The 15,390-nt window shown below is 37.6% G+C and overlaps 1 protein-coding gene across 6 annotated transcripts in view; it reads right to left on the reverse strand.

The window, feature by feature from the left end:
- The window catches only part of ATP9B (ATPase phospholipid transporting 9B (putative)), a 124,650-nt gene that overhangs the window by 94,415 nt on the left and 14,845 nt on the right, over positions 1-15,390 (reverse strand). For 2 of the 6 annotated variants that reach the window (XM_033154766.1, XM_033154765.1), the window contains exons 3-5: positions 10,762-10,912; positions 5,704-5,817; positions 3,737-3,845 (exon numbers count right to left, since the gene is read on the reverse strand). In XM_033154766.1, coding sequence (XP_033010657.1) covers positions 3,737-3,845; positions 5,704-5,817; positions 10,762-10,912 — 374 coding nt within the window. Of the gene's footprint in view, positions 1-3,736; positions 3,846-5,703; positions 5,818-10,761; positions 10,913-15,390 lie in introns of those variants that run through there. The other 4 variants (XM_033154769.1, XM_033154767.1, XM_033154768.1 and 1 more) reach the window with 4 other exon arrangements.

Here is a 15,390-nt window from a genome sequence, read left to right on the forward strand (position 1 = left end):
TTGCAGGGGGGCTGGTAGAACATACTTCAGCAATAAAAACGATAATTTAAAACCTTAAGATGTCTATAAACAATTCTTCCTTTGACTATTAGAACCAGTAGTCATTTGATAACATTTCAGAAAACATACAAATTATATAATATTACAACTTTGGAAAGACAATTTGAGAAAAACATCAAATGCTATTCATTGAATAAATTATTTTTGCAAACTATTTTTTCCTTCTAAACACATCTCACTAGCTAAAAACACTCTTCACCATCTGTGTAATTGCCAATAAAAAAGTCCAAAGCTGTCAGAAGTGACTGCATATCGAAGCTTTATAGTCCACCAAGGCGCAAGCCTTTGCCTAAAGCCGTATTGTGGAACTAGAACACAATTAAGTGTCTATCATAATTCATTACACTTGAATGGCTCAAGAAGATTGCAGTGGAGTTAAATAAATATAATCCTAGTCTATGAATGCCAACAAAAGATGTCCACAAACAAGGTAAGCAAAATTATGCAAATGCTGTAGTAGAAAGAATGTTAAGCTTCCTTTCAACATTTCTCTTAAAGATACTGTGGTTAGCTAACCTGGTTCAAGTAAATAAATAAAAATTCCAAAAATGTGCTTAGTCAAAAAAGCTAAACCTCCGGTTGTTTTCGAATCTGCATCCTGTCCTTCCAACTCACAACAAAATTATCAAGGAGGTTCACATAAAAAAGATGACAATTTTCTAAAACAAGCTGTTGTAGTCATGCAAAGCTCTGAAATTTTGGGTCAAGAAATTGAAGCAATGGGAGATCAATAGAGTAATTAGGACAGGAGCAAATAGAAAGCAATAACTGGTAAGAAACTGACCTGGTACTGAAGAATAATAAACCTACAAAGTGCTCTTAGCCAAGAAACGTCAGTAACTGTGACAACTGTCAAATTTTAGAGATGCAAAAGCATAGTGTCACCCAGAGGGGGAGATATTAATAGTCATGCCATTGTAGCAAGGATATTCCAGTCCAAATGATTTTGGAATCTAGGACACTCATTTTGCAGGTTTAGTAAATAACCATACAATTGTTCCCAGAATAATGGATCACATGACTGTAAACTCTTAGGTGGGAAATATGTACCTGTCAGTAATAGTGGCTATATTTCCATTTTAAGCAGAAGAGCCATGGCAACAGTACTAAGACTGTTCAAAGAAGCTACTGTACTGCTTAATGCTGTTAACTATTAAAATAGCTATATTGATCTACGATTCTTTGTGAGACCTATAGCTGGTACAGCATATACTAAATGTCCATTAATTACAATACTACCTATAAGATGTGGGGGAATGTTGAAGTTTTGTATTAAAGAAAGCCACAAGGAGCACCTTCCAACATACAAACTCCCCCTGCAGTAGCTGCATTCCAACATAACAATAAGCTGAGAACCTTGGTTTAATAAACCATCCTGTGTATGAGCTGATACACCTGGTCCAATCACAGCCACTTTGATCTTCCCTTCATGCAAATGAATATACAAGCCACAAAGAGAATAGCTTAGCATAATGTCTGAAATGGAACAAATGACTTGTTTCACCATGACAAGCCATGAGAACTAGCCAGCCTTAAACCAAGAGTTGCTTGTTTATGAATCTTAACTTGTTAGGGATAAACAAACCACAATCCTGGGTTTGGACATAATGTTAAGCTACTCCCTTCCCTGTTTGCTTACCTGCTTGTGCAACCGGGAGTGATAAGACTGTGTGTACAAGCAAGCAGCTAATACGCAGTAAGGTCTATAAAGCCAAGTTTCTTGGCTTATTGGTACATGTGAACACGGTCACTGAGGAAATGCTGTCCATGCTACATCTGTCCTAGGTCAGACAGACATCACTAGATTTCACTCAATACCCTTAGTAAGAACAGCGCGCACACAAATGAGCTGGGAATTGGGAAAACATACTTCTGGTTTTCTCCAGAAACATGATTGCAGGATGGAACTCTCATCATCAACAAACTTACTCAGTTCAGACGCGCAACAAAAGCACAAAGGGATTCTTGGGAGGGGGGACATAAATTTAATAAATAATAACAATATTCATAAGGGACTGATTGGGGGGTAGAGGAGAAGAGAACTTGCAAGTGTCTAGGCAAGGAGTGGAGAGGGAAAAATACTCTCTCTTCAAGGATAGCATAAGCAGAGGACTATAAAACATGAATTCCTGGCATTGCCTTTTAAGAACTAAGGCATGAACTTCCCTTGTTATGCATCATGAGGTTATGAAAGTTTATGAAAGTTTTACAAAAGATGCCATTCCAAGGGGAACAAAACTGTTTTTAAACAAGTGTGACCTTCCATTCCTTTGTACTCATTTGCAGCCATTCTTCCCTCCATCTGCTGTTATTTCAGAACAAAGAAAAAGGGAATGCATCACCATTGCTGAGCCATTGCCAAGGCAACGGGACCAATGCACCCTGCCTTGCATGCTTTGGTGAGTTGCACTGCTTGCCAGTACTATGTAGCAACTTTCACCCCAAACAAGTTATTGTCCTACAGTGCTGCATGTGACTGGTTGGAATAGGAGGGGGAGGGAGGCTGAAAGTAATGTACAACAGATGGACAAAGTGCACATTTGGATACATATCTGACTAGGTATCCATAGCCACATTCTGCCCCTACTAGTCAAATGAGCACAACTGGGTTGTGTAAGAGGGTGTTTTCCAACATGCAGAGAGGGAGAGCAAGCCTACATGAGTGTTCTTCCCTGAACTGGCCCATTAGGAGCCACAAAATCTCCTGCAATTTTGTCTATCCTTCGTGGAGATCAGAAGGTTTTCAGAAAGTGACAAACTAAACAGTGATATAAAAATGAAGCAAGCTACAATTAAGAGATGATAGAAAATCTCTACATTCAGAAAGAATACTCAATACATGGAGCCATGAAATAAAGAAAATAAGCAGTATAAGCTTCAACAAAAGGCATCGTTTAATGGAAATTTATAAGCAGAGTTTTAGTTAATAGTATTCATCTTTTTTCAAAGGCTAGCCATGGATGAATGCATATGGATGATTTCAATGTATACATAACAGAGGGAAAACGGAATGTTAATTATTGTTATATTAAACACCAAATAAAATTAAGAACTATTCAGCAGTTTTACCAAATATATTGGCTTATTTTTTGAGTAAGATCAACACAAAAGAGAAATGTATGCTGTATTTAACATAACCTTTTGCCTTTGATAGTTTCATCTTTGAAGAATCTAGTGCAGACGTGCACAACCTTTGAGTTAAATGCAATCCATGATTCATATATTGTTTATTTTGGGTTATAATGCCAGCATTTTAAAAAGAATTTATACAGCACTCTTTAGAGAATTTTGGCATATGTATTTTATGTGTGATGAACGCATATTCTTTTGCCATATTCAAGTGATAGTGATTAACATATAATTTCCATCAGTTATAGCTAGTGGTAGTCTTGTTAGTTTCCCTCAGTAAAATCTACTAGGCCAGCATAATTAGTGACCACTGCACTGAATGAAACCCACCAACCATGTATGGCAACCTTCTATTTGCTGCCTGCCTAGGATTACAAACACAGGAGGCTGTTAAGCACGAACAGGTCACAGTATATGGTAATAGGCTGTTGTTGTTGTTTTTTTGGTTGGCCATAATTTGGAGGTCTTGTTTAATGAAACAGTACTTCGCACAGACCATAAAATATGAATGCTATTCATGATTCACAGGGAAAAAAAGTTTGCCAACCTCTTATTGTAAGCTTGCTATATAATTGAGAGTTCATTTCCTTGTCTCGCTGGTAACGACGAAATTCATCAACTGCCTCTCGTAGCACTGTGACAGCCAAAACAAATCCCTGTTTAAAATATAACAAACATTTCCCGAAATGGAAAATATTTCTATTAAAATCCACAGATAAGAAAAGCATGCGCTTTATATTTCATTTTAGTAGGACTGTTTGGAGTTTTGTTTTGTGTTTTCTTCCCTTTTGCCAAGGTCATAGTTATTCCAGAACAGCTGAGGAAATCTGAGACATAGCCAATGATTTCTGGAAACATTTCCAAAACATGTGATAAAACTATTGAATAGGCTCTCATCACAAGAACAAAATATAGTACCCTCCACTCAAAGCTATTTCCAGATAAATTCACATCTAAAAGGCAATGGGATGGTTCAAATGCAACAACCAACTATGGGTGTGTAGCTGTGTTAACAGAGCTGGTAGGGCTCTGGCACCCCTATCTCTCCTTTCCTGGTTCAAGGTACATCATAGTTTTCCCTTCTGTGCAGCTTCAGTTTGTGCTTGCTCTGCAAATCAGGAGCAAACCCTGGTTTTCAATTCTTATTTAAAGACCAAGCACACACGAAAGATGACTTGCTTCAAACCAGGAAAGGAGGAAGGGCATTCCAAGCTCAAGCGAGGGGAAAGCATATGAGCCAAAGGTTCAGGCATGTAACACCAGAGCATGGTTTTGATGTTACAGCTGAACCAACCCGTGGTCTCCAAGACATGAAGCTGAGGTGCATGATAAAAATCATCAAGCATGATTGCTTTTAAATAAAGGTTGAGATGTAACAAGAAAAGACTAATCTCCTAACTTGAGTTTTTGTTTTTGCCTTAAAGGTGGGTAACTTGACTTTGGTTAAAAATTATAGTGAGCCAAAACTCAAGTTATTTAGGAGTAAGTTCCATTGAATCAATTACTTCCAAAAATGTACTGAAACATTTGTTTTTTAGCTGCATATACTAGATCAGATATACCCACTTTTGAACTATGTGCGAAATGTAGACCTTATAGAATTTTTCCTGGAGTAGTTATAAAAAAGTTTGGCTAATTTCCTTTGAAAATAAAATCAATGACAAATGTTAAATGTAATATCCTGGCTATAGCCAGATACTTCCAATGTTTTTAGACAGCATAGGTAGGATGGTAGTTCTTAAATTATAGAACATACAAGTTGTAACTTTTTATTATAGATAAAAGTGCATTTTTAAAAAATGTGCTTACTTTTCCCAGACACACACAGGTCCATTTAACATGAGAGTCCCATTTTTTTTTTATCTGACTCGGCTCAGATGTAACACGTCATGATCTGTGAAGTGTTGTTAAGAGACCAGGAGTACCCCTGCAATTCCTCTCCTTTCCTCACAAGATCATATTCTCATTTGCTCCTTTCTCATTCAAAATCCCCCACTAACTATGGTTAGTGTTGCACAAAACCATAAATATCTCAAACCAAGTAGGCTTCAGCGTCTGGTTCAAAACCATGTGGTTTGACACTAGCTCTGAAAAGAGAAGGGAGATCATTCAAGTGAGAAATGGGAGAAGCATGGAAATCAGAAGAATACTCCTGATCTCTTAACCATTAAGAAATAGGAAATGTTTCTTCTGCACTGAGTGTCTTTCATGTGTGGTAGAGGCTAGTGTGGTGAAAGAGAGCCATAGAGCTGACCCCCAAAGCTGCTGTCAGGGGCTGGGATGGGACAATGGCAGAGCTGGGTTTCAAGAACACACCAGCAGAGCCAATCCTGTACTCTTGCCAGCGTATGTGCACAGACCCAACATCACTGCCACTGCTCTTCCCAGGTAAGCTGCCATGCCATCAGTGTTAGGAGACAGTTCTATACAACCACACTGGCCGCTACTGGTCATGTGCACACAAGCTCATAAAAGAAATATATATATATATAGTTGTATAGCATTTTTCATTACCAGAGGAGCCCAATAGGTGTAGAGGTAGCCTATTTTCAGCGCTGGTACGAACTGTGAGCAGGAGACTACGAGAAAATAAAGATTCAAGAAAAACTTGAATTGTTCATATAAAACCTAAAAGTGAAAGAAAAAAGAAAAACCAGGAAATGGTGCTTTCAAAAATATTTCCAGTATGCAAAACCTTTTTTTTATGTAACAGGAACTTTAATCACAATTATAATCAATAATAGTTTCTCCCCCACCCCCTTTTTAGTGCTGCTTTCAACATGGCTTGAACAATCGCAATCACAGAAAAATCTATCAATAGTAACATGAACATTTAATGATGATCACTATTCCAATATAAAATATTAAATATAAAATTCATCCACAATGTAGGCATAATAGTATCTAGCATTTATTGTAGCACTAAAGAATGTTCATTAGACTAAACATGTATTATCTTAGCAATACTTAGCAATACAACAAGCTTATAAGCAGAGTGCAAGCATGTAATGGAGAGTATCCTTTACAGGAGCACAGACACTGTTAAGGGGCGCCCTGTAATTTAGCAATGGGAGGGGGGTAAGTGTTTGGTGGTTACTAATGGAATCGTAGAATCATATAGAATTGTAGATAGCAACCTTTGCTAAGAATCGTTTTCAGGCTATATATTTTGTTAAACAAAACTAGCACACAAGGAAGGTTGGGTGACAGTGTGAGCCATAGCATACTTTTATAAGTTTAGAAGTATAATTTCAAAATTAAAAGAAAAGCATTTTTTCATGGCTCATGAAATTGTATGCATGGAATGGGACTGTGAAGACGGTATGTAGGAGAGGCCAATGCTACTCATCCTCAAAAAATGTTTGAGCTTATAAAAGATACTTTAGTTTTATCTCCATAATACAGATGGGGAACTAAGCTGAGATAACAGTGATTTGGTTAATGTTCTCTAAATTCATGGCTAATGTGAGGTATGAGCTAGTCACACCTAGACATTATTCAATAACAAATGTGATAAAAGAACAACTCCAGCATTGCCTAGCCATTAGGAACAAGAGTAATGAATACAGAAAAGTACATAACCTTCCAAAAAGAAAGAGTTATAAGAGGAAACAGTATGCATATAATCAAAGTGATACAAAATAGTTGCTCTGGATTGTACCGTACAATAAAATCAGCATAATATAACCTGTCACTCTACTACTATCCCTAACTACTCTCCCCAAGGGAAAAATGTTAATATTGTAATTTATTTATGTTTAAATACATTTCCTTTTTTAATATGAAAATAAAGAATGTTACCCCAAAGTCTGCATGTGGGTGGAATGCAAGCACGGTGCATTCAAATGTAAGCTCCAGACAAACCAGCGTATTATGGAAATTTCAATACAAGGAAATTCAATTGGTTTAGCAGTTATTACTGATTTACAAGTATGTGTACAAATGCTAAGAAGTACGCTACAGAAATACTGTGTTTATATTTACAATGAAACTTGATTATTCTGTTCTAGAATGTTTAAATTCTTATATAAATTAATCTCAGCAGGGTAACAATATTTCCTCCCTCACCACTAATTAATTTAAAATCCCAGTTAGTATCAATTAATAGCTCAGTAATTTGCATTCATACTAAAGCCAGAATAGGATTCCAACTGTGCAATTACAAAACGCTTTCAAACTATTCCATTTCCTAAGGAAAAGTTTAAGAAAAAATATTCCAAGACTAATAATGCATCTGGACTATGCTGTGCCAACAGGTGTTCACAAATCATGGCTGATCTTTGCAGGCATCGGGACTCTGCCTAAACCCCTGAAACACACATTGTGCATTTAACTACAGTAATCAATGTCTAAATGTATACTTAATGACCTTTAGGAAAACGTTCAGTGTAAATAGAGAAAATTTTGGTTTCATGCAATGAAGATGAAAATATTTGTCTGCATGAAAGCAGTTGACATTAATACTCTCAAAAGAAAACACATTATGGAGTCCACATTAGGGACTCACTTTTTCTTTTTTAATAAAGAAGGGGTTATAAGTAATATCCATGCCTGTGCCAGCTAGCTGAATAATGTTGGTGGGTTAGGGGGAGTGTAAGGAGAGAGGAAAAAAACCAGTGCACAAGGTTTACAAAAATCTGCATTCTTACTGAAATTAAGAATTGAAAGACGCAGCATTCTTGTCAACAAGTAACCAACAAGATAATTTATTACTGTGGAAAAAGGCACAGTATATAATGGCCTGTTTATTTCACACTCATTGAAACACCTCTCCCTCAAGAGTTACTTTTCAGTCAAATATTAAATTAGAAACTAACAAGGCTGGCTATCCAAAGAATCAATGCTAAAGTCATAGAATTTACTGAAATCAGTCAAAGAACAAAAAAAATAAAGCCAAACTGTGCCCTTTTGTGATTTGCACAAAATGTATTACAACAAATTATTATTGTCAGTGTTGAAAAGAATTCTGCATCTTGAAAACCATAATAAGCCAAAAGAAAATCTGAAGAGACAGAACATTATTTTAAACTGGATTTAGTTAATACAGGGTTTTGTTATATGCCTATAAAACACATAATAGCCAACACCGTATAAAGGTTTCTTACATAAAAACAATTGCTACATTTATGGGTGTTTTTGTAATCTGTACCACTAGCCATACTGGGGAATTAACTTTCCAACCACTTATTCTGCATTTAAAGTCAACACTCTGCGAGGAACATTTCAACAGAGATGTGAAAAACAAAAAAAATAAAAATAGGAGGTTGGTTTACTTGTGAGCTCAAAATAAAGGAAAATATTTATCCCTCTCTCATTAATGCACAATTTAGTGCCACTATAGTAATACACAGCTTTAAAACTGCAAAAAGGCAATATTAACTCTTTAAAAAAAATTGGATAAGGAATGAATGTGAGTAAATGGATTTTAGCCTTGCTTTGTTATTCACATTTTATACTTAATAACCGATTACCAAATACTAAATACATGTTCATATATAGCATTAATGTATACAAGCCACAAGTTTACCCAATTAAAAAAAATGAATCAATCTCACTTCTCTACAAATCACACTTTGTGTTTTGCACAAAAATTGTTAACGGGACAATCCTTTACAGGTCTACTCAGAAGTCGGTATTACTGAGGTCACAGGAGCTAACTTCCAAATAAGATAGCATAGGATTGTAGCTTACAGACAGGTCTTTTTCTACTCTTGATTGTGTTTACTTCAACCTGAAGGTACATACAATGCAATGCAATGCTTCCAGCAAGGGAACAATTTGAAGTTAAGTTTATAAAGCCTTTAAATCGGACATACATTTTACTAAGAGGTCGTTTTACATGTACCTATCCTGAAGCGTAGGATTAAAAATATTCATTAACAGGTATTTTAAATCACCCAAACCTGTAGGACCAATCTAATAAGATTTTAACACTTAAAACTATTTGTCTTTGCTGGGAGATTTAATCATATGCTTATCTATCCTACTAACATCAATGAAACATCAACATACTTAACTTTGTCTGGATAATAATAATAATAATAATAATAATAATAATAATAATAATAATAATTTATTTATACCCTGCCCATCTGGCTGGGTTTCCCCAGCCACTCTGGGTGGCTTCCAACAGAATATTAAAATGCAATAATCTATTAAACATTAAAAAGCCTCCCTAAACAGGGCTGCCTTCAGGTGTCTTCTTAAAGTCTGGTAGTTGTTTGTTTCTTTGACATCTGGTGGGAGGGTGTTCCACAGGGCGGGTGCCACTACCGAGAAGGCCCCCTGCCTGGTTCCCTGTAACTTGGCTTCTCGTGGTGAGGGAACCGCCAGAAGGCCCTCGGAGCTGGACCTCAGTGTCCGGGCAGAACGATGGGGGTGGAGACGCTCCTTCAGGTATACTCCACTGAGGCCATTTAGGGCTTCAAAAGTCGGCACCAACACTTTGAATTGTGCTCAGAAACATACTGGGAGCCAATGTAGATCTTTCAAGATCAGTGTTATGTAGTCTCGGCAGCCGCTCCCAGTCACCAGTTTAGCTGCCGCATTCTGGATTAGTTGTAGTTTCCGGGTCACCTTCAAAGGTAGCCCCACATAGAGTGCATTGCAGTAATCCAAGCGAGAGATAATCAGAGCATGCACCACTCTGGCGAGAAAGTCCGCGGGCAGGTAGGTTCTCAACCTGCGTACCAGATGGAGCTGGTAGACAGCTGCCCTGGAGACAGAATTAACCTGCGCCTCCATGGACAGCTGTGAATCCAAAATGACTCCCAGGCTGCGCACCTGGTCCTTCAGGGGCACAGTTACCCCATTCAGGACCAGGGAGTCCTCCACACCTGCCCGCCTCCTGTCCCCCAAAAACAGTACTTGTCTTGTCAGGATTCAACCTCAATCTGTTAACTGCCATCCATCCTCCAACCGCTTCCAGACACTCACACAGGACCTTCACCGCCTTCACTGGTTCTGATTTGAAAGAGAGGTAGAGCTGGGTACTGATGAACACCCAGCCCAAACACCCTGACTCCCAGCTTGCATCCCTCTCAGTACCCAAGAAACACATGCATGCAGTGGGTATGAAGAGAGGGCACTCCCGACTATTTGTGACAGTTCAAGCTCAGAATGGCAACTTTTTGAAAATTTCAGATGTGCCCACAGGCCCAGAAATAATTTGGACCACTGCTTTAGAAGATTAACTATATTTATTGTTGGGCGTTCTCTGGTTCTGCTGTTTTATTGTTTCCCCCCAAATGTTTTATTGTGCCTTTGTTTTTCTAAAGAAAATATATACCTGTGATCTTTGGATGAAGGGTGGTAGACAAATTAAATAAAAACAATACCTAAAAATAATTTGCCATTCTCTGTTCCTCACAGGTAATCATCACTGATCACATTAATCACTTTAACCAATAAGCACATTTCTCAGTGGGAAGAGAGGAATGCCTGAACTGCAAATAAGCATGAAATGATTGCACAACTTATCATTCAAATTATTTGTTTTAAAATATTGTAAGACAGACAATTTATAAGGGACATAAACTAAGCCCACCTTTAAGGAATCATTAGTAGCCTTACCCCAGGTATAAATGTAAAGATATTGTATTTTTGATTTTTTATAGCATTTCTTGGATATTTTTCTTCACATTTTTCAGGACATCCAAGCCATACTGTGCGTGCTTTGAGTTCTTTCTTTCTCCGGCAAATGTTGATGAGCCAATCACAGCAACTGCAAGGAAAAAGAAACCTATGATTTAATTGTCAGTATAGTATATGAAACCAGTGGTTCTTAAAATGAAACCAGGGGTTCTTAAAGAAAGTAACTCAATGCAACTAACTGATCTCAGATGCCTCTTTTTTTAAAAAAAAAAACAGAGTCATGTCCACAAGCTTCCTGTGTATTTTAGGAGCGGTGCTAGTTCTGTCTTAACCAAGTTGACTGAAAAGCAGTTCCATAAATTCAGGGCACAAAGCTTGGTTTTTACTGAGTTCAAACCTAGGGAAAGGATGCATTGTATCTCTTGCACTATTTTCCTAGGCTTTCCCTCCCCCATCCCATGCACTCCCGACAGCACCTCGAATATGCTTCAAAGGGCTCCTGACCTTCCAAAAAAGCTTCTCAGAGTGCAGGCTGCTGCTGTCAGCAGACGAAGGCTGGAATGCCACTGCATATATATTTGGCACTTTGCAACTCGGCCAGCAGCTACAGTGGACAGAGTATAGGATTATAATTATTTTAAGAACACCGCAAGATAAAATGTAGCTCCTATATGCTTTGAAAAGCTGCCCTGGTGGTCATAATCTATATAGAAAAGAACTGCTTTATGGCTTTGATGCAGCACTATAGATTTTAATATGTGAATTATTCAGTTTTGTCTGATTAATTTTAATTCTTAATAATACAACAAACAGGAATTTAAAGACTTTCAACATCTCTTTGTGCTTTCAATTACAAAACAGAATAGTCTGAGTGAAGTATTGTTCAGGAATTGGAAGGCTGACTCGGGTAACAACTATTCCTCCCCTCTTAGGCAGGTGCCAAAACCTTCATCAGCTTAGCAAACAAATTACATATGTTTGAACAAAGTTTGGCACTGCTAAACAGTGGTGATGCCTGTGATAAAGGACTGATTGGCACCTAGAGATAAGTACACTTTAAGCCCTCAGATGCAATGAGGTCTCCACTGATGGAAATAATTATAGATTTTGACAATTCAATTTTAAGTATTTATTGCAAGCAAATAGGATTCAATACTTTGAAGACGTGGATATCAGCAAGCCTGTGTCCATCTGAAGCAGAAATCCCCATCAGTTGGTATACAGAGGCTGCTGCATGTTATTTGCGATCATGCACCTTTTACCCACAAAACTGAACAGTAACAAAGGCTTCTCTGTGCAAGTCAAAGCATACATAGTTACATTCAGAGAAACATTTGGAAGAAATAATCTAAGGTTAGTATTGAGTTTAGAAATAAAACATTTACACAACTATTGCTAACAAAGGGTAGTAATGAGACCTATTGCTTAAAGAGCATTAAAAATATATATTTCGGGTTATGGAGAATGTAATTTTTAGAGGTTGCTGTTAATATTTCTTATCTGACATTCACCATAAGGTCCTAGGGTGAGTTGCAAACAATTAAAAATATATACCATATTGGCCTGAATATCAGACTCTCTTTTTCCCCAAATTCCGACAGTGAAAAGTTAAAAGTTCACAACCTTATGGTATGCAGCCAGGAGCACGGGGCAAACAGCAACAGGAGTGCAGCAAAGCAGTGCCTGCCCCGTGCATCCTCTCCCCCAAGGCCCGGGAAGAGACAGAGCGAGGAAGGGGAAAGGCCACCAGCAATGCAGCGTGGCTCCTTTCCCCCCCCCCCCCCAGTATGCAGACAGGAGCAGCGAGGAATTGAGCGGCTTATATTCGGGTGTTTTTTTCTTTTCTCCCCCCCCCTCCAATTTTAAAAATGCAGCTTATATTCGGGGGTGGCTTATATTTGGGCCGATACGGTATATTAAAAACAGTTAAAGCAGATTACAATAAAAAGGATAGGGTGGATGCTAAAATTATATCAAAAGTGTCAAAGGCCAGAATGAAAGAGGTGTGCCTTCAGCATATGATGAATACTACACAACAAAGGTGCCAGATTCACATATGTGGACAAGGAATTGCACACCTTAAGACAGAATGCCCTCTCCCATACTGCCACCCTCTGAACTTCTCAGTCCCTGAACTACCTCTGACAGCTCAGCCTAGAAGGCTGTAGTGTAGCAGGGAGGATGATACACTATCATCCCTGTTCTGATCCAAGACCACAAACAATTCCTTGAAGCCAAGAACAGTGTGGATTGTTCTCACTGCGAGGGAGTTTGAATTTCTATCGATGATGATGGCAACAGTCCTCACCACCACCGCTGGCCTGGAACAGTCTTGCACTGCATAAGCAGGCAGACACAGCTGGGTCAGCATAGGATATGGATTTATAGATTTGTTTAGTAAAGTTATCAAGCCTTTCCAAAATATAATTTCTTGTTACCACAGACAACGTATCAAATGACACGCAAATTCAATTTGGATCAACCCAGCCATGACACAACTATCACCTGATACCCAATATAATAGCTAAATGCTTTGGACAGGAGAACCTGCTCGCATTCTATCTATACATTGAGTTTCCTTTTCGTCTAATTAAAAAAAAAAGGTTTTTAGACAAAATCATACAATTTCAATTTATATAGCCACTGGAATTTTTTTTATTAAATGTGCTATTATAGAAAAGATGCAAGGACCTACTTGCTATAATCAATAGTACAAGAGAGAAGGCAGTTGTGTTGTTTTACTACTTACCTCTCTCATCTTTGTCTCACATACACACATATATTTCCAGTATGATTAAAGTTAACAAAAACTCTGGAGAGCATAATGAATAGCAGAATAGATTTTGTTAAAGTTTAACTTCTTATTGTAATAAAAATCTGTATAGTAACATTGTTTTTTCTAAAAACAGAAAAAGCACCCTAGTGGCACTGATTAGAGATGTACTTAAAAAAATAGCAGCAATTGTTGAACAAAACTGGTATAGATCTTACTATTTTGCATATGAAATACCTTCTGCCAAGTCAAAAGCTGAACTTAAAAAACATTTTTAAAAAACTTTCCAGCCATTCCCACTTGTACTCATTTTCAAGCTTAACTATAAGGAAATTACTCAGAACCTTTTTTTAATCAAAAAGACGATAAAAGACCTATATTGGCATACTCGGTCCAATGATAAGCTACTCTTTATTAAATTCTAAATAGCAAGAACTAAATCTACGAAGAAAGCATACTGTAATTAATGTACTCAACGGGTAGCTTTGATAATCAGGCCTAAAGCGACACAGTAGTCATGTCATTCTTAAAAGATCAGCATTTTCCCATGCCTCTGAACAACAAATGTGTTGCAGATTAACTGAAAGTGTACAGGACATCTTACAGTCCAAATTAATTCGAGTATTTGATATCCCCTTCATTTCATATGGAAATGTTCAACCGCACCAGGGACAAAGTAGTGTGTCTGTGAGTATATACACATATATATCAGAGAGAACTGCAATGTACATCTCATGAGAAAGAAATCAATCTAGTCCAAAGAACTCCAGAGTATTGATCTATGTGCATTATACTTTCACAAGCTAAAGGAGAATGTCTAAATTAAAAATGGAAGAAATAATTACAACTAAAAATGAGTTGCTGTTTTCAAAAACTTAACATAGCGTATTCAATTAAGTTTTATTCAGAGTAGACACAGTGAAATTAATGGACCTAACTTAGTCAGGTACATTACTTTCAATGGGTCTACTCTGAGTAAAACTTAGTTGAATACTATTCACTGGTTATAATATATTTTTCTGAAGGCATTAATTGTATAACAGATCACTGAAATCAAGCGCACACGAATTCTGCCAATTCTGAGAAACGTAACATAGCTACTGTGCTTAAAAAGCTTAAAGAAGAGAGCTTGGTATTTTATTGTTTTTGACACTATAAGGATAAATTTGGGCAGAATGTTCGCTCATTTATAGGTAGTGTATTCTCAGATTTAAGATATTTGAGGAAAAGTAGTTTAGATATTCTCATGTTTTATACCAATGCTATTGACAGTTTTAAAATGCAAGCAATTCTATAATTAAAAATATCTAGAGGAAAACTGGAGTTTAGCAAAGTCTGTTAAGCTTATAATCCTTATAATGTGTTCATGGATACAGTACTTTCCATGGACTCAACATCTTTAACAGTGTTGTCCTATAAGGCGTCTATTCACTTGTACAGTGGTACCTCTAGTTGCGGACTTAATCTGTTTCAGGGTGCCGTCCACACCCCGAAAAGTCCACAACTAGAGTGCCTCTTCTGCGCATGTGTGCGGCGCGATCTAGCATGTCAGCGCATGCGTGAAGCACGTAGTTCGCTTCTACGCATGTGGCGAACCCAGAAGTAAACACTTCCGGGTTTGCTGCGTTCGTAAGCTGAAAGTCTGTAACAAGAGCAGAACGCAACATGAGGTATGACTGCACAGGTAACTTGCAACTTATGCGCATTTAACTTGTATACATTCAGCTTTACACACTTGGCAAAAAAATGAAGCAATTTTGGCTTTATGTACTATCTTTGGAACATATCCCTAAGTTGAGAGTCACCTGTACATACAACTGACTTCAATTACTCCC

This window comes from Lacerta agilis, chromosome 7, assembly GCF_009819535.1.
Source record: "Lacerta agilis isolate rLacAgi1 chromosome 7, rLacAgi1.pri, whole genome shotgun sequence".
NCBI classification, from domain to species: domain Eukaryota; kingdom Metazoa; phylum Chordata; class Lepidosauria; order Squamata; family Lacertidae; genus Lacerta; species Lacerta agilis.